Source organism: Ruditapes philippinarum, unplaced genomic scaffold (assembly GCF_026571515.1).
Source record: "Ruditapes philippinarum isolate M1 unplaced genomic scaffold, ASM2657151v2 ctg940_1_1_1_1, whole genome shotgun sequence".
Classification (NCBI taxonomy): Eukaryota; Metazoa; Mollusca; class Bivalvia; order Venerida; family Veneridae; genus Ruditapes; species Ruditapes philippinarum.
In genome coordinates this window covers 6,077-26,355 of record NW_026866687.1, presented here as the reverse complement: position 1 = coordinate 26,355, position 20,279 = coordinate 6,077, and the positions used below count along the sequence as shown (strand labels likewise).

Here is a 20,279-nt window from a genome sequence, read left to right as displayed (position 1 = left end):
TTTATCTTTAGACCAATTCCGTTTTATTTCATACGTTGATTTGGTGCCTAAACAACTATAGAATAATAAGTAGAAACTGTTGTCTGTTTGTCATATCTTGATTGTTTAGCAGCACACTGTTTTTTAATGCTAAGGGTGTATGAACTATTGAGCGTCATATTTTGTATTTTATTATGATAATTATAAAAACAATAGAGCACAATTTTTTAAAATTTATTTCGTTTTGCCTCTTGCTACATAAATATAGGCGTTTTTTGCAGACAAGAAAAAACCCCAACATATACATGATAAACTCAGCAATTCAGTACAACTGCAAGCAAGAAGTCCGTGGGTTGATGACAAATAACAAAGAATTAGATATACCTTTTCATACACAATATTTAGTCTCTTTATTAGATGCCAAAAGAAACGAGAACAAAATGTTATATAGAGCATGTCTGCCTTTTTAAAATCAAATCTCTGAATACATTCAAAAAGTACTCATGTTGGAGCCTTTGATGAAAAGTTTCCCTTAGCAATCACCATACGTTCAATGACTGTGACATTCAATATATTATATATTTGTGACCATGGCTTTGATAACGCCATATTATGTTACTTAGTTAAACGTTTAACTTGTTAATGTTGAATGGTTATATCATGATTGCCTTTAGAGATTCTACTTTTTTATACATCTGTGTCCTGAATTTGTAAAATCACTTGTTCTTGAAAAAGTTGAATTTTCCTGTGATGCGTTTATGCTTTAAGCAGGATCAATTATCTATGCAATATAATGCTATTAGGTATTACTTAATGTTATATGTATGCAATGCCTCCGTAATGCCTTTGATCGAACACTTTTTACACGCTGACATACTTTCAGTAACAACACTCCGTTTTCATTCGTTTGATTTTGATTTTAAGCAAAATCTCCTTTCTTGAAGAACGGGAATGCTACAGGTACTGTTAAAAATGACAAATTCATTTCTCTCTAAAGGTCAACATTTAATGTTTTCACAAAGCAATTTATTCAATAAAATCTTCTGTACATAGAATATGTCATTCTCACTTAGAAATCAGAGTAAGGATATTTTATTTTAGGAATAAAACAACCCGACAAGTTTAGACGACACATACAAGCTGATCACACGATCAATAGTATCTTAAGCAGCGGCTTTATTGGGATATTGTGAATGTTATCTCTATGGTACAGTGTTTAAAGACATTTCTGTACTTGAATGTTATTAGCTGTTATCTATAACACCATAGGTTGTATTGTCGTCTCTAGAAAACGCCCTTGTTGCGGTAGATTCTCGTATACTTGTCCGGTACATTCCTGCATTTCGGTTTCGTATGATGTATAGTCATAGGTACCAATTTGGCTTATGAAAATACAAAAACAACAACAACAATGTTAACGTTATTGATCGTAAAGTTATTCAGTTTAATATGTATATCGTCAAGTAAAATCAAGGATGAGTAGCTGTTCCTTCTTTTTTCTAAGACGATGAAGATGATGCAAGACTATGGACCTTCTGAAATTTGTTTTGACGCGCGTAAATATAGATATATGTATGTATGGAAGTGCTTCACAAAATTGTATTTACTTAGAACTTACAATGCTTCAACAGTTTAAAAGTAAAACTTGATGTGATAAATACAAGATATGAAACTATTTATCAAAAACGAAATGGAAACACATACCTTTGATGTGACGATTTAGTGCATGATTTTCTATCTGCAATGTAGAGGATTTTCATATATTTGCATTTAGTATGCAACAAAATGAACACATCAACAAATTGTATCGAAGTTTTGGACATTGCTATTTTTGCAAGTTATTGTATACTGATAAACATATTAAACTTAAAACCTTAATTAACATTAATGTGAAATGTATAAATGACATTAAAGATAAATGCGTTATAGGAATTCAACGACTAAAACATAATAGATAGAGGATATTTGTTTAGTTCAGTGTAAGATCGGAATATATTTCACCAAGTGAGCACCAAAAGGTATATTTCACGAGTGGCGCAGCCACGAGTGAAATATGAACTTTTGGTGTTCACAAGGTGAAATATATTTCTATCTTTCACTAAACTAAACAAATTTTCTTTTTATTATATGCAAAGAAACGCTTTAAAAAGACATTAAACCTAATACTGAATGAAAAACGCGCCAAATAATAATACAACGTGACGTCATTTACGACGTCACGTCATTAAGTTGGTACCCAGTTCTGTGCACGCTGGTATTTCACTGAAACAACGTAAGGGGCTTAAATTCAAAAACAGTGAAATTATCAAAGTGGTAATTTCACTGTTTCAAACAGTGAAATTACCAGTTTTTATATCACTGATATATTTCAATAAACCACCGAAAAGCATGTAATAAAAGGCGGTTAATTTATGTAATTCCTTTATCACATAATAAGTGTTATTAAATTTGGACTTAATTATTTTTTATGATTGTAGTAACTGTTTAAAACTTTCAAACTGCCAAAAAATCTAGACATACATGTGCATAATAAATTATATGTTTTTGTTTTATTTTTGGTTTCACATTTACATAACTTTAGATTTATAGTGTGAACAAAATTGAATATATAATTATGTGTCTACCATTGTCAAATCATAATCTGGATTAAAACCTAACCTGTTCGTATACAATGATAAATCCGGAATTGAAAATATAAAAATAGATATGATACAGATGGCGATCATCAAAGTCGTAACGACATAGTTACCTGTTCCTTTGGCTTTTCGTTTAAACCAAATCACGATGCCAGCTGAAGTACCAATACATATGACAGAAATTATTCCAAATATAATTGTGGCAGTTTTGAAATCACTTCTGTTCATAGTATCTTTGCCAACATCAACACTGGGGTCATCTATTTTTTTTAAAAAGTAATTATTTATTACAGAATAAATTATGTTTTCACGCATGTATTATTCAAATGGATGAAGAAATCTTTGACCGAACTGAGTTGCCAACGTTTTTGATGATGTGTATTTGCCAGTAATACTAACCAGTTAATTTCTTTATTATTTTTCTTCTACAAATTGTTTTTACAATTATTATTCAAGGAAAACCCATAAATATGATAACAATACAGCACAGTAGAAAATAAAAAAATCAAAAGTTATACAAAAATCATGAAACCTACCTTTTTCAATAAGGAAATAATACTGGTTATATATTCCGACGCTGTTTTCAACTGTTAATCGATATTGGCCTAGGTTTGCCTGAGTTACATTGACAATCGTAAGGTTTGTTTCCAGTCCTATTACAGATATCTGTACATCTTTATTACTTTGTAATGGTATCCATTCATTCGAGATTTGTTTGTACCATTTGAAACCATCAGAACTTGGCATTGGATATGCAATAGCAGTAAATGTTAATGTAACGGGCGCGCCAATAGAGCAAGTTGTATTCGTAATTGACTGCCAACCAGGCCGTGGAGGACCTTAAACAAAGAAAAAAATCTGGTTTACTCTCTTTGATATTCCAGCATTTCTATCCTAACTAGTATCGATAAAAAACTGTAAAAGAAAAGAAACAATCAAAGCCTATAACATGATGTATAAGTGTTGCCTCGCATGCTGATATATTTGGGGGTAATATTATTTATATTCATGTCGCCTATATACCCTTATTTTTAATTTAAGCAGTAAACTATTGACTTACAAAAACGAATGTGCTTACATTTGACAAACAAATAGAGTATTTATTTGTTACATTTCCCTATTCATCTTTTCCTACACATGTAAATTTACATTTCAATTTAATATTGTACAATAATTAAAGAAGATGTGTTTCATTTGACCTGGTGGTCGTAAAACGTCTTGAAGTAACATTTTCATAATCATGAAATTTTGAAGGTGTGATGCATTGTATCATGCAATTTTGTCAGGTTATAAGAAATATTATTTTGTATTAATTTCCTTTTAGACAAAAAACTATAAACATATACAAATTAATAAAAACAATAATTTATTATACCTTAATAGATACATGATTGAATATGTAAATGGTGGTCTAAAAATGATTGATGTATGTGCTTACATGAAAAGTTTAAAATTTTCATGGTTAAGAAGAATTGTATCATCTGAATGTGATAAATAATACACTATTTTAGATAACTTTTTAGATATTAAGAAGCTGTTTAATTGTGGAAAGTTATATACAGAATATATAATTATATAATATTTTGAAAAATTCATTTTGGAAAGATGTTTTAGGTGCTTATGTAGAATTTGTAGAAAAAATACCGATTATGTCTATGGAAATGTTGTTAGAAATGCCTCTGTTCTATTACCAATATATTTTGATGGATAGAAAGCCTATTTTCATAAAAACATGGTATGATAAAGGTATAAGGTTTATCAAAGATATTATGAATGTGAATGGTACTTTTCTTGAAAGGAATGAATTGGAAGCAAGATTAGGTATTAAAGTAAACTTCATTTACTATGAATTAATTACCAGTGCTGTCAAGAAATACAGAAGTATTTTAAATTTAAAGTTATATGATAATTATGAAATTGCTTCCTATTCTCCCATTATATGTTGTTATATAAAGCCTATACTACTTTGTGTTAAAGGTACATCAGACATGTACAATATATACATAAAAAATGATGATATTCCAACTTGTCAGACTAAATGGAACACTTGCTTTCAATAAAGTCAATCTGACTGGAATAAAATACATAGTTGGGTTTTTGACATTACCAATGATTCTTACTTGCAATGGTTTCAGACAAGACTAACACATAAAATATTAGCTACTACAATAATACTGTAATTATCTTCTTTTGAAAATGAATTTATCAGTTACAAATATGTGTACTTTTTGTAAATCAGAACATGAAACATTGTTACACCTATTTTGGGAATGTTCATTTGTCAAAATATAGATTACAGAAATTATTAAAATTGTAAGGAATCATGATGCTTTATTTGATATTGATTGTCAAACTTTTATATTAGGTAATACAAAAAAGAGCCAGTCAAAATACAATATCCTATGTCTAGAGATAAAGAGATATGTTTATTTATGTAGGAGAAAAAATATTTTACCAAATATAGATGGATTAGTTAGAAGTTTTAAATTAGCCTCTTCAATTATTGATGCATGTGCAACAAATACAAAAGATAACATAATGAATTGGACAATTGTTCAAAAAATCATTTAATTCTTTTTAAAGTAAAGTAAATTTATAATTAATTAATATACAGCCATTGCTTTTTGTTAAAAGTTTGAGTATAAGAAACAACTACGTAATGTTTTCTCTGTTCAATGTATGAGCTACCTTTCCTTTTTTCTCTGCTTTTATTTCCCTTGTGATTTTGTTATATTATGTTGTGTATTTACATGTGTATATATTATTGTGGAAATGTGAAGTTGTGATAAATACTCAATGACAATAATTGTTACTTAATCAACAAATATTTGATACGTGTATATATATATATATATATATATATATATATATATATATATATATATATATATATATATATATATATATATATATATATATATATATATATATATATATATAATATATATATATATATATATATATATATAGGTATGGAGGGGAATGCCCTCGACCCCCACATACCAATGACGAGGGAAATAAATAAATATAAAAAAAAAATAAAATTGATACATGATTGCATTTACCTCTAACATAGAGAGAAACTTTGTTGGAAGACAGTGATTTATTTTCTGGCTGAATATTGAAAGCTTTACAATACACTTCCTTGCCACTATCCATAATACTAGGTATGAATGCAAGGGTTGATTCCGTACCGACAACTCTTTTCTTTTCTGTCTGTCCTATATACCATACAATAGTAGGTAATGGTCTGCTATCGCTAGTTGTACATTTGAATATTTCAGAAATGCCATCGGTAACGTTTAGAGAACTGACCCTAGATCTACTTCCAATCTTTAGTGATACCTTCGCCACTCTAACTGTGAAATGAGACATGACTAGTATGAAATCTACTTCAGTACTCTAAGTATGTCAAAAATTAATCAGGGTTACTTAGGAGTTATAATTTATAAACAAATAAAAGTTCAATAGATATTATACTATAAAGAAATCTTAGCAGAGAAGATTCCTTTAAAGCAACGAAAACAAAGCAAATGGTTGACAATTACGCACTCGAATGAATTAACGTCCTTAACGGTATTCAGCCCCTAACAATTAAAGTACTGGAATTGACAACAGGAAGGAAACACAAGTTTTTCCACAGCAATACAACACTTCACACCAGTTCTGAATTCTGAAACGGGAGATCCTTCGATAACAATAAAGAGGCCAAAATAAATATAGCAATCAAGTAAATGGTAAATAAACATTCTCATGAACTTGTTTAGCTCTTTCAGTTTTTTAAGATGATGGTGAAGTGACAAAGATACGTTACAAAATCATTTACCGGCAAATCTGATATTCACAGATGACTGTGTTTTTACTTCATCAGAGGTACCATTCATAATCGTTGCACCACATTGAAACCTGACGGTATGGTCAGCATTGTCATTTAACACCGAGTGTTTCCGAAGAACTAAAGTAGAGGTGAACATCTTTTGAAATTCTTTACATTGCCCAGGTGTTTCCGTGACAGGCTCTGAATTTGACCATTTAGATCCAGATTCATCCGACGACTATTAAATAAGAATTTTCAGCCATTAGTTACTAAATTAATCATCAGTATGCCCAAACCACGTGTTTTTCTCGTGATTTTATGGTAATTATATACACAGAAAGAAATAAAAAGCGCTTCATTTAAATCTAAAAAACACTTAAGTTTATTAGTTCTTTATCAAATAAGGGAAAAGTAGAATATTATAAGTGCATAGTAATGAGAGTTTTAATAAATGGATCGTTCTGGCCCGAAAACGAGAAAAGTATTTGTTTGTAGAATGAGAAGAAAAGAGAAAATTATAGTTTTTTTCCGTTTTCTCGAGAATGTATTACCTGCAAATAATACCATATAAATGATGGAGTTGGAAAAATACACCCAGTTGTACACTTTAAAGTAACTGCATTGTTAGTTACATCCTGGTCCTTGCTTGGTGGATTTTCTAGATGTAGTGTTAAATTCTGAGGAATTTCTGAAATACAAGTATACAGAATTTTTTTCTCTGATTTCAATTATCAAATTACTGACTGCTGGAATGAAATAATTAAATATTTGTAAATGTACCGATTTGACATGTCAACATTTGTTATGTCCACATGATATATGCATTGCCTGGTTTTATAGCTATTAGCCTTTTGGGGCAATTTAAGCAAAAGCATCAGTTATGTATTGAGCTGTACCAAAGATGTTTATCTTGAAAATAAAATCAATTTTCAAAGCATGTCTGAATGTAAGATTAAGAATAAGTATCCATGCTGCTATTATACTGAGTGTTTAATTACAAAGCATTTGAATGATTAACCGTACATTTCTACACTACAACGCACGAACAAGGAGGTCATTGGCCCAAAGCGGTCACAGGAGGAGAGACTGTTATTTATGTAAAAGAAGTAAAAGTTTGTATTTACAATTTCTCAAAATGGCCAAACTTCATAGCTGTACGTCAAAGGACAAGAAAGTAGGTCACTTTACCACCTTGAGCAAGGCAAAAGTTTGATCCAAAGGCTTTAATTTGAACGATCTTGAAACAAGTCTAATAGACAATGTTTCATGTAGAAAACCTTAGCTCTGGCGTTCTCCTTTTCAGAAAATCATTGTTATTTGTTTCTGTTTAATTGTATATTATAAAGAAAACTCATGACCCCCATGACGGAGCTGTTATTGTCCTTAGGGCCACAAATTGGACAATCTATTTTGACTTTCACATTTTTTATGCCAAATATCTTAACTCTAGCCTTTGTCATAACAGAAATAAGTTTTTTTAAGTTGTTGCTTTATACATATAAGGAAAACCTTTGACCCCCGGTTGGACCAATGTTAAACATGGATTTGAAAAACATTGATAGAGGTCCAGTAGACGATGTTTCATGCCAAATATTTGAGCTCCAGCCTGTGTCAATTCGGAGAGGAAGAATTTTATTTTTTACTGTAGGTTCATTATGATCGATGATCCCCGGGGCAGAACATATTTTGGGTTATAATTTGAAGAGTCTTGCTTGAGATCTACTTATACGTACAAATATCTAACCTCTAGGCTTTGTCTTTCCAGAGAAGAATATTTTTAAGGTTTTAATATACATAATTATAAGGAAAACCTATGACCCCAGCGAGGTGTGGCCAAATTTTACACTAGAAATGAAATTGAAACAACTTTGGAAGAGGACGTACAGATGATATAATTCATGTACTAAATAACAAAGCTCCGTGCCTTCAACTTTCAGACAAAAAGATATTTTATTTGCATTTTCGAAACTTCTTTTCGGGCCCCGCCACCATCCAAGGATCATTCATGTAAAGTTTGGTTAATGCTGGTTTCACACAAAACTTGACGATGCACGACGCACTATGACTAACTATAACCGCAGGGGGATCTTTTAAATGTGTTTTCCTTGTAAAGTCTACTTACATCAATGAAGAAATATTGATCCAATAAGCAAGATTGATATATCTTTTCTAGAGTTCAGTTGCACTTAAATAGACTTAAACATATTTTCCTTTATAATTCTATATACATAAACATCAAATTACCTCAATAGCCGGGCCTATATTTTATTTACGTTCAGGACATTCTTTCGATGCTATGAAAACAAAAAATGAAAACAAGTGCCGGAAAAAAGTCACATATAAATTAAACAAAAAACACAGTCCATGGGTTAACTTATAATAATAATTAAATAAGTTAACTCATGGACTGTGTTTTATATATATTTTATATAACCGCATATATATATATGTACATCATTGGTCATAGAACTTTTTGATGCCCAACAGGTAACTCCGTTTATTGTGCCCATCAAAGGTTAAATAGGGTCGGAGATCCATCCACTTTTTCACCTTACACGTTTAATAATAACAATATTACAAGGGCTCAACACATGGAAATTAAAATAACTTTGGTCTATATAATAATTACATATTAAAAACTAGTTACGTACTCAAATACACATCAATATGTGGTCATAGAAACAAATGGGAATCTTGAATTCAAATTCCCTATCAATTGAGTTGTGATGCATGTATTTGCTGAAATAGATCTAGAAAACTAAATTTGGCTAAATTTGGCAAAATAAATAACGTCCATGTTTTGTTGTGTAAATGCGAGTCCAAGAAAATAGAAACTTACATTATCGATGTTTCGTTAAATTAACGATATTTATCCTGTATACTGTTCCCCAACAAAGAGACGTTAACATGATATATATGACATCGCATATATACATGCTTCAAATAAAATTGTACCTTGTTACGAGACAAATACACTTTACCTACTACATACCGTAGTTTTAATTTCCGCAAAGAAGAATTATTGTTGATTATGTGTTAGCTAAAAACTTCTGTTTATTTCACCCTGATATACCATTTAAAAACACGTTTTTCCTTGAGCACCCCGATTTTCACGGATGTGTACATTTTTAGTGTTTTGTTTACTTAAGATAAAATGTTCAACATCCTACCGATTTATTTATTAAATATACATACTTTACAATATCATTCTGGATATTTTAATTTAATATCATTTATTCCGCCACTGTTATAATTATAAAGTATTTTTGAAATATAGATGTCAATCATTCGGGGTATAAACAATTGATCTCCTTCTTTACCCAAACCTGTAACAGGATTGTTTTGACACATTTGAGAAATGAATTCTTGGTTAACTGACAGTATGACATTGTATTAATACAACAAGAACACATTTTCATCTCAATAATGTGCAGCAACTTACTTCTACATTTTGTGTCGTTCTGTGTTTTCTTGAACAGTTTTTGATCATAGTTACACTCAAGACACTTAGTGTCCAATGATGAACTGCATCTTCTCCTCTTACAGTGCTCAATATGCGGGCACTCTGAAAATACATTTATCAATTTTCAGTATGTCATAACATCACAAATATTTATCATTGAACACCATGTATGCTTACAATATCAAAGTTCATTATTGCCAAATAGTCATAAGATAATATATAAAGTCAAATATTGAATAAGATTAAAAGAACAAAATGAGATTCAAAATTAATTTCAATCTCACGAATGGCAAAATTGATAAAATTATATATACTATTATTACAACACGTTCCGTAAAATGTATACGGACACTGGCACTGATTTCTTTTTAAATTGACCTCTTTGTAAACAATATTATTTACATTTTACTTCTAGATGGGAATTTGAATACCAACAGTTGTCTAAACATTCCTCAAAATTAAGATTAGCATCGCAACAAATCGAACAAGTTTAATATCTGGTTTCTCCTCCGCAAGTACAGGAAGAAACTGACCCCGATTTCAAGTTGTTCCATGTACTGAACCAGCCGAAAGCAAATGATGCCCGAAATGAATTTTGCAAGATCAATGCGTAAAGGAAATATGAGCAAAATTTCACTGATATATAAATGATAATACTATAGCAACAAATCAACACGTCAGAACATTAAATATATCCTTCAGCTAAATCCTGCCGTACATACATTTTATGTGAGTTCACGTGAACGTGAACAATGAGAAGAACAAAGGACACTATATTGTTAAATACAAAAATAACACCATCACTAGAAATGAATTGATAAAAAACATTTAACAGTAGATTAATTTAAATTCAAACACATATTTAATTTCGCCACTATAGTCATTATTCAGTTTTATCTTTTCAACGACAGGTCACGTTGCTGTGTATGTTTTGTATTTATAGATTAGAAACGGTTATTCTCCAAGTTGTGATAAAAAATAACCTGTAGAGATATGCAAGTGTACTAAATACATTTACTGAAATATTTCTGCTATAAAAATATTATTAGAAAAACATGTACAAGAGACGGATTCACCTGCTATAATGCGTGTGCTAAATGAATAAAATAAATGAATATACGAGGGTCATTCAATATATAATGAAACCATCTTAATAACTTTTAAACTAATGACTCGAATTCCATAAAAATTTACATGACTATACGTCAATCTATTCTCGATTTCTTTTACAAAGATTGATGACGTCATATTATGTGACGTCATCACAATGTGACGTAAACTGACGTCACTTAAAGCGTCATAGCCGCGTTCACGTCGCAGGAACAGCGCAGTTTCATCAAAATTGAACTTCAGCGTAAGAAAAGCGCGAAAAAGATATTCAATGCATTAAAGGAAGCTTGCGGCACCTATACTTTTTCGTATGTACAAGTTACTAAATGGGTAAAAAAATTCAAGGACGGCAGGGACAGTGTTAAAGATAACCATCGACCAGGGAGAAATGTTACAGCTACTGACTCGTATAGTACGGTCCAGGTAAAAAAGCTTTTAAATCATGACAGAAGGATATCGTGTGAAGAATTGGCACAGGAACTGGAAATAAGTGTAGGGTCGGTTCATACAATTATTCGAAACCATTTAAAATGCGCAAGGTTTCAGCAAGATGGGTACACATCGCTTGACGTCGGAGCAGGCAGAACGTCGTTTGAACATAGCTACTAACCATATTTCACGGTTTAGTTTAGAGGGCAGAGACTTTTTATCAAGAATTGTGGCTATTGATGAAACTTGGGTAAGATCGTATGAGCCAGAGTTAAAAAGACGATCGGCTGAGTGGCATACTCCTAACTCTCCGAGGCCAGCAAAGTTTAGACGGGTACAGTCAAAACTTAAGATGCTAATGATATTTGCATACGATATCCATGGTGTATTGACAAGTCATAAAGTGCAAAGTGGAAAAACTATCAATGGCAAGTACTATGAGGAGTACCTTAAAAACACCTAAGACCAGCGATTCGAAAAAAGCGTCCTGAGTTTTTAGGGGCTAATCCAATAATCCTTCATGACAACGCAACGGCAGACGGTGTAAAGGGGATGACGTCACTGTTTCAGTCATACGTATTGGAAATATTAGCTCACCCACCTTATTCCCCGGATATTAGTCCCTGTGACTATGACTTATATCCCAAGCTGAAGGAAAATATGAGAGGAATACGTTACGACGACCTAGACGAGCTTGAAGTTGCCGTGGTCGAGGAGGTGAGGTCATATCAGCGCGGTTGCCTAGCAACGGGAATAGAAGACCTGCCGAAGCGCTGATTGAGTCTGTACATGAGGGATAATGAATAAGTGCAACATCCCTCACGCGTAAGTTTCATTATTTATTGAATGACCCTCGTATAATAGCTTTTATGTGACTGTATGCTAATATTTCCATTGACAAACTGATGGAATTAGAAAATGATTAGGACAAATTATAAATTTGCCTAAATTATAAAAAGACTGTCCTTTTATAGATTTAACCTTAAATTTAGGTAAATTCCGTCTCTTCCCCGTTTTCAATGAAACTTGTCTAAAGAAGATGTTTTCATTCTATAAACTTGTCGTCAATTAAAAGTATTTGGTAAAATGGTGATTTCAAGTATGTTTATATAAATAATTATATGACTTGTTATATTTTATAAGATGTTAAAGTCGAAAATTTTTCATTTTGTTTTGTTAAAAATGGTAATCTCAAATACTGAAAACGACTCACCTTTTTGTTGACAACAACTGACACGGTATTAAGTGATCTAGTAAATGTTTGCCTTTCGAAATTAGATATTTTTTGGTAAAATCAGAGAGTTTTCTTTTTGGTTCACATAATTTGCCATGTAAATAAAGCATTCAAAACAACACTAAATTCAAAGTTTAATCCTCTTCAAAGGAGAGACGGTCCAACCGGGAGATGCTCTCTGAATAAGTTTTGGACACAGAAAATTATTTATTAAGTTATGTCTCCGAAACGGTCAAGTGTAAAAATGAAGAAAAGTAATTACTAAAAATATAGACAAGGCATAAACGTTGATGCGCTGCGCTTGTACTTAATGTGATCTACCTTACCCTAGTGTTTTGTTGATACCGCTTATGGTTTGAGAATTGTGCCTAGACCAATAAGTCAATAATTAGTCAAGACAGAGTTACGTTACTTGTGCACTGCATTTCTACTCATTGAGATCTCTCTACCTACGATATATCTTACAATTTTAAAGCTATGTCCCGAACAAAGTTCAAGTGTAAAAATAAACAAAGGAAATTACTCCAAAATAAGGCAAGACAGATGTTTGATGCGCTGCACATCTACCTAATGATATAAGTTTTTTGTTGATACCTCTTGGTTCAACTCATAACAATAAACTAAGCTAATGAATGACATTGCATGAGCTAAAACAATATCAATACAAGAAAAAAGTCAGACATCATTAAGATGTACATATAAAAAGGCGAAACTTGTAGCAAAATGGAGATATATTTTCTTTTTCAAATTATGCAACTCACCTAGCTATAAACGGTTTGCAATACGAATAATAAAACATGTTTCTTTCAAGGTCTTTAAACCTTGCTCGTCAGTATAAAACATGTCGAAAATCAATAGTTGCATCGTATTAGTCACTATATATTTTTTAAATGTAACATTTACAGCATATTTAAAAGCTCTGCTCAATAAACTAGATCAATCATTCGTGGGCGATTCGACAATTATGTACAATTACGTTTTATAATTAAACCTGTCAAAATGTTTCCGTTTTATTGTAACATATTAAAAGGCACGCTTGAACTGTATATGACGTTCTTTGTAACAACATGTCAAACATTTATTCACTTGAATTGATTCTTAAAGAAACGTGAATTAAAATGAATTAAATAAACATAAATAAGCACACACTTGACGTACTTCAATTAAATAATTGCAATCAACAATACTTGAAAAGACATATGATTGAAGAAGTATCAGCAACACTGCATTTATGTTAGGATGTAGTAATATTAGCTTAATATCAAAAACAAAGTAAATGCCCTTGTTGAAAGCAACCACTAAACGACTGTGCTTAAATTGGTAATCTTTGATAAAGAAACGTTTATTTAACAAGAATATCTCTATTTGCTTATAAATCATCCTACATATAAATCCAAACGGCTCTATATAATATAGTTGTTTTAGAATTGCTATGCTAACAAAAGAATAAAATAGTGTTTATGAAATAAATTGTTAAAACTTTAAAAGGTAGGCTATATCAATAATGTATGCTTTTGAGATAAAAGGAAATCGCAAACTGCGAGGACAAGAAACATAAATGGCATGCAATACATGTATTTAGCTAAAATACGATCTATCAAGTGATTTTAATATCCATGCTGATTAACAATCAAGAAACTCAGATAAGCAGAGGAATGAATTGTCCTGTTTTAAATTCCCACTCTTAGCCTTATATCAGAATTGCGATTCCACCCGCACAATTTGTTTATTATATGTATGTGTCTCATTAACGTACACCATTTAAATACATATAAATAAAGATAAAATAATCGTTGTAAATTGCCAATGTATAAGATATATAAAAGACCAAAAATTTTAATTACTATTTACAGGAATACATGTATGTCTAAACTTTCCTTGCTTATCTGAACTTCTATCAAAAATAAATCTGCACACACTGGATGATGCAATCACTTTTATGAAAGGAAATGCCTTGATAAAACATTAAATTTTAATAAAACCAGCTTCAAATGATTAGCAAAAGTATTTTCGTAAAAGTACACCTAAATTACAACCTAGTTATAGCATATTGACAATAAATACAATAACACTTTTTTAAGCATGATAAATATTTTAATTAAGTCATGGGAAACAGACCGTTGTAAAGATAATGACGTCAGATGTTCAACGGCTACGTGTACACTGTGCTAAACAAAAGAGGTTACAGCTTAGAGCTATCATTGTGGAGAATTATTTTATTATTTATTTTAGCGAAATTATTGTCTTTGAATCAAGAAATTTGCTATAAAAAACAAGATACACAATATATTTTAGGACATTTACGAATCACAGAATAATACGTAGGCCACAAAACAGTTCGACAAAACTTCGTTCCCAACGCCATGTGTAACAAACTCTGACTGAAATGGGTTTTATCTCACGAAATGAAATCCCAGAATTTCACTTATTAGCATAAATTATTACAACGACTTGACAGAGTTCATCTCAGATAACAATTCAAAATGTTTACAAAATTAAATATCACCATATGTCTACTGCGTGACTTAGACGCACACATCCACTACACTTAACAGTTGTCTCTTAATTGTACACTCTTGTTTTGAATGACCGTAATATAAAACATTGATTTCCATGTGATATGATATCTTATCTAAGTGTTTATTCCGATTAATTGACATGTTAAAAGAATGAAAAATATTTGGAAACATCTTGACACAGGAAATAAAATAACAAAAGCATCGAATCGAATACATGCAATTATTGTTTAATTATTTTAAGTAAGTAAGCCCTGAAAGTGTTTCTGTTGCAAGGACAAGGTGTCAAGTGTCTTTTGAATATGTCAACTCATATTTTTCTTGAAATGTTCTTCCTTGGTAGTTATGATCACGATTCAACGAGTGTTTTGCAAGGGGTTCAAGGTTACAAGAACAATATTATCAGCGCAGTTTGTACTTAATCTTTACGCTGTAAATGTGATTCATTTCTACCAATATCTGTAAACTGCGGAAAACCATCATTATTGTGGTAAAAAATATTATGTAAATGTTAACACAAATGAAAAGCTCATGATTTTAGCAGCTTCGTACCAGTACAGATTTAAACATATCTTTAGCAGCAAAGGTACTATTAAAATAACCACCTGCACACGAATCTTGTATGATCTGAATAAGACGAATGATCTACGGAGGAATGACACTATTTGTTATTCCTTTTTTTTTTTTTAATTTTTTTTTTGAAAATCTAGATTAAACCAGAACTTAATAATAATGATAATAATGTTATATTATATGTTTTTAATAAGTTTTTTGTTTCATTTGTGTATTTGCATTAAAATGTGAAACGGTACGTTTTTTTTTTTAGAAATCTCTGTTTAAACAGAATTTGACCGTGAATGTCTTATAGACCTTTTTACGATGCGGTCCATTGTTATGAAAAGTCGACCGGATGTAGTATTTTCTCGCGCATGTGCAATCTACGTAGGGCTAAAGATCATCACCGAACATAGAAATGTAGTAGAAGTTTATAGACAATTAAGTGTAAGTTTACAGTAAAATGTTTCAATTACTGGTGAAAAAGTCGTCTAAATTACTTTTAGCTGTGGACTTTTGGATTATTGAATTAGTTAGTCCTACATATTTTCTTATATCTATAATAACTTTCAAATCACGATTGTACGTACTTTCCGCTGAAAGTCATGCCAAAATTACTCATTTCCGGGTGACATTATTTAAAATCACGTTTATTAAAGATGTAAGTATGTGAAAAGGAAGATAATATTAACAATAGATTTCGCACTCACGACATCTAATTTAGGAGACCAGTGCTTCAAAAATGACACTAGCAACCATTCGTACATCTTTAATGAGTATTATACAGGAAGATAATGTCAGTACACTTAAATGCATGGGATGGTTAAATTCTTATACTTGTATACGAAGGTTCTTTTGTCAGATTTCTCAAATATGTAAGACCCTGATTTAATGCATAAAATTTTAATGCAAAAATGTTCAAGTTAATTACCTAAATTCACCATTCCATCGGTTATTCATCAAAATAAACTATTCTAAATTATGTTTAGTCATTTTGATTATATTAAATTGTTAATGAAATTGTTGAATACTGATAAAAACTATTATTTCGTTATTGCTGTTTTGCCTCACTTACTGACTTAATAATAAGATGTTAATAACATTATATTATCTCACTTTAATCCTCCCAAATTCACTTACAATCAAAATTAGGGATTAATAATTCCAGTTCGGGAAAAGGATATCGTAAACGTGAACCTACCGGAAGTTAATATTGACTCGGCGTCTATTTCTATTTATTCTTTGTAATGACCTTCTTAATCTATGAAAGTTAACATAGTCACCAGTCAAAAAGGTGATAGGGAAAAATCGCAGGATCTGGTACGTCCGGGATCGTATTTCCCGCATTTTCATAGTGTAATTTCGTAGTACATGTATAAAAAATATACTTATATCACGTGGCATTATGTCAGCTGCGTGGAGCAGAAGACAAATAACAAAGACGGTCCAGGTCTTAATTTCTGTCAAAATTGTTATCATTTGAAAAATATTTTATTATAATTACACTCAAGACACTTAGTGTTTCAAGAATAAGTGCATCTTCTCCTGTTACAGTTATCAATTCGTTGACACTCTGAAAAATACTTAATGTTTAAAAATATGGCACATCATAATAACGATTATTTCCTATATGTGACTGTATATTTAATTCTGACAAATTGCTGTATGGAAAAGAGATGACAATTTAAATTATCCATTTTTAATGAATCAAATGTACATTTATATAACAATTATACATATATTGCTTAAATTTGCACAAAATAATTAACATAACATCCTCATTCATTTTTCTCATAATTCAGTAAGTATTAAGAATAGAGTCAGTATTTTACTTTATTAGATTCTCCAGTACATTTATGGTTACCTGTTCATTTATCAGTATACCGGTATTCGGGAAGCATACGATTTAAATAAGTAACACATACCATTAGAATTTTGCCAGACAATGTATAACTCGTAAATATGAAATAGTATTTGATAAAATGGTAAAAATGTTGTTTGTCATATGACAATACATATAATGAATAACTATTTGACTGGTTATATTTAAGTTGTTTTAATCTACGTCGCGTTAGTATCTTTATATTTTGTTGGAAAATAACCTAGTCATCTCAAACGCTGGAAACAATTCATTTATTGGAATCACTAGACATTGGGTCAAGTAATCGTGTCTTCAGCTTGGCTTTCAAAATTAAACTCAAAGAAATTAGGGGTGGGTGGGGATTTGGTGTTCTTCAATTCGTTTTAAAACTCCCATTTTTCGTATAATTCGCAATGCAAATAAAAACTTTTATTATATTAAAAACACCGTTTAATCTCAAGGTTTAATGTTATTAAAATATCGTGTTTATAATACCCAGATATAAAAACTGTATATTACGATGTTTCTATTAATCGAAATAAGAAGGTACATACAGTGGAGGACATACGATTTATACTGTCTCTCATGTACTATAGTTTTTAAGATGCGTAAAGTTAGCGCCCGGTGGAAACCTCATATCTTTACTGAGGTATAGCAAAACGAGCGCGCATACGAATAGCTCCTCGAAGATACAAGAATTCTGTCCGAAAACGCATGAATGAAATTGTGATCAGCGGTGAAACAGGGCTTAATTGAATTAGCCAAACGGTAAGGCATACAGTGCGTAAATCGCAAAATATGATAAAATATTTATTTGAATGGATCATCACATGCATATTGGAAAATCGAGAATTCAGTTAGAGTAAATAAATAAATTACATAGCAATGAGCTATAACAATGCAAATTCGAGAAATATGTAGGATATTTTAAAGCCGTATAAATAAAAAGAAACATATAGCAAAGTGTTGTGGAAGATACAGTCTTTTAATGTAAACGTAATTTTAAATACAACCTTCTTATAAACAAGTGTGATCGATTTATTTGCTTTGTTAATAAATGCAAGATGATTTACTGAAATGCCATTAATTAGCATCGATGCGTTTCCTAGATTGATCAAGAATTTCTAAGTAATACCAAGGAAAGGAGGACATTAATAAAGTGTTATAGAGATGGAAAAAAGGAATACAGAAAACAAAAGATGTTGCTTTCAATGATTCTTAAATATGGAAAAATAAGGAAACATGTCGAAAATCTGAATATACATCAAATGAGAAACTATAAATTAAATGGAAATATTTATGCTCTTAAATTTTTTTCTCAGTACATAAATATATTCAAAGATAAAAAGGGAGTCTGAGTTCGCAGGATTATATTTTGTGAAGATGTCTTCCAACTGAATTATAGATAAATGAATAAATACATAAATAAATAAATAAAAACATAAATAAACAAATAAATAAATACATTAATAATTTATTTTAATTAATTAATTAATTAATTAATTAATAATTAAATACTTGTTTTGTTTTGTTACATAAGATAATGCTCTGTTCACTTACCATTGCCACAACAACTTCCATAGAATTCATCGTTACAGGTACACGAATTAGTCCCATTTATGTAAATACCGTTAAAACAAATGTTGTTGCAAGATTGTGTGTCGGATGAGTACGTATAACCATAGCTACTGCTATGTCCGCAATCCTTTATACAATCATCAAAATCTAAGTCCGCTTTACAACAATATGACCTAGATCTCTTTCTTGTTCCCCCACCACAAGTCCTGCTACAATCTGACCATGATTTCCAAGGTACCCAATTACACCTGCTTACACCCCCTTGACAACCCGCTTCAACATCGATATATTCAAAATTTACAACAATAAATACAACAAGGTGAATATAGACTGCCATCCTCATTGTAGTGAATAACCACTATGAATGTTAAACTGTTGTGTAGATATTTACAACTGAAATGATTTGAGAACCAAGTTATTTTTATTCTCGTCAAGTCATGTTTTTGTTTATCGATTATAAACCTTAAATCGCAAGATTATACACGCATGAAAAATATTTGTTTAATTTTTTTTTGTTTCGTTACATAATGTTGTTCAAATCAAGTACATGTTCGTAGAAGTTAGTCCTGACGAATTTTTATTGAGCACTTTATATAAATGTGATTAACTGTTTAAAATGCCAATTACGTTAATGACATAATATTTTGCCTTCGTATCTTCTTGTCAGAAGAGGTGATTGATTATTTCTTAAAAACATACTCATCTTTCATGAAACATTAAACGATACAAACACATTTTGTCTTGATATAACATTGAAAATGTTATCAATTTGAAGTTAAGTACTATTACGGGTTTTACGGGTTTTAATATATGCTTAATTTGTTTGATCAAACGGGCCTACTGCATCAATCTGTTTCAAATGTTCATATCTTTTACAATAGTCTCAATGACTTCCTTGTAAAGTCATGATTGCTCTACTTTTTCAAACCTTTAAACATAATTGTTATTTGTTTTGTTTATACAATCTATAAAATATGATACACCAAACAACTAAATTTCAATATATCTAACATTTTGAGGGGAAACTTTAAGAAAGAATTATTTACCTCTACAGCCATTTCCGGCAGAGTAGTAAGGATCATAGCATTGCGTACATTTTAT

At 30.8% G+C, this 20,279-nt stretch overlaps 1 protein-coding gene across 1 annotated transcript; it reads right to left on the bottom strand.

The window, feature by feature from the left end:
- Positions 1-300: 300 nt before the first annotated feature.
- LOC132733354 (uncharacterized) lies at positions 301-19,529 on the bottom strand. Its single transcript, XM_060719995.1, has 9 exons — positions 19,161-19,529; positions 9,875-9,997; positions 6,984-7,120; positions 6,442-6,670; positions 5,681-5,974; positions 3,152-3,454; positions 2,729-2,875; positions 1,684-1,717; positions 301-1,361 (listed from the first exon to the last, which is right to left on the bottom strand). The coding sequence occupies exons 1-9, from the start codon at positions 19,519-19,521 to the stop codon at positions 1,235-1,237; spliced, it is 1,755 nt and encodes a 584-aa protein (XP_060575978.1). The 5' UTR covers positions 19,522-19,529; the 3' UTR covers positions 301-1,234.
- Positions 19,530-20,279: the final 750 nt, after the last annotated feature.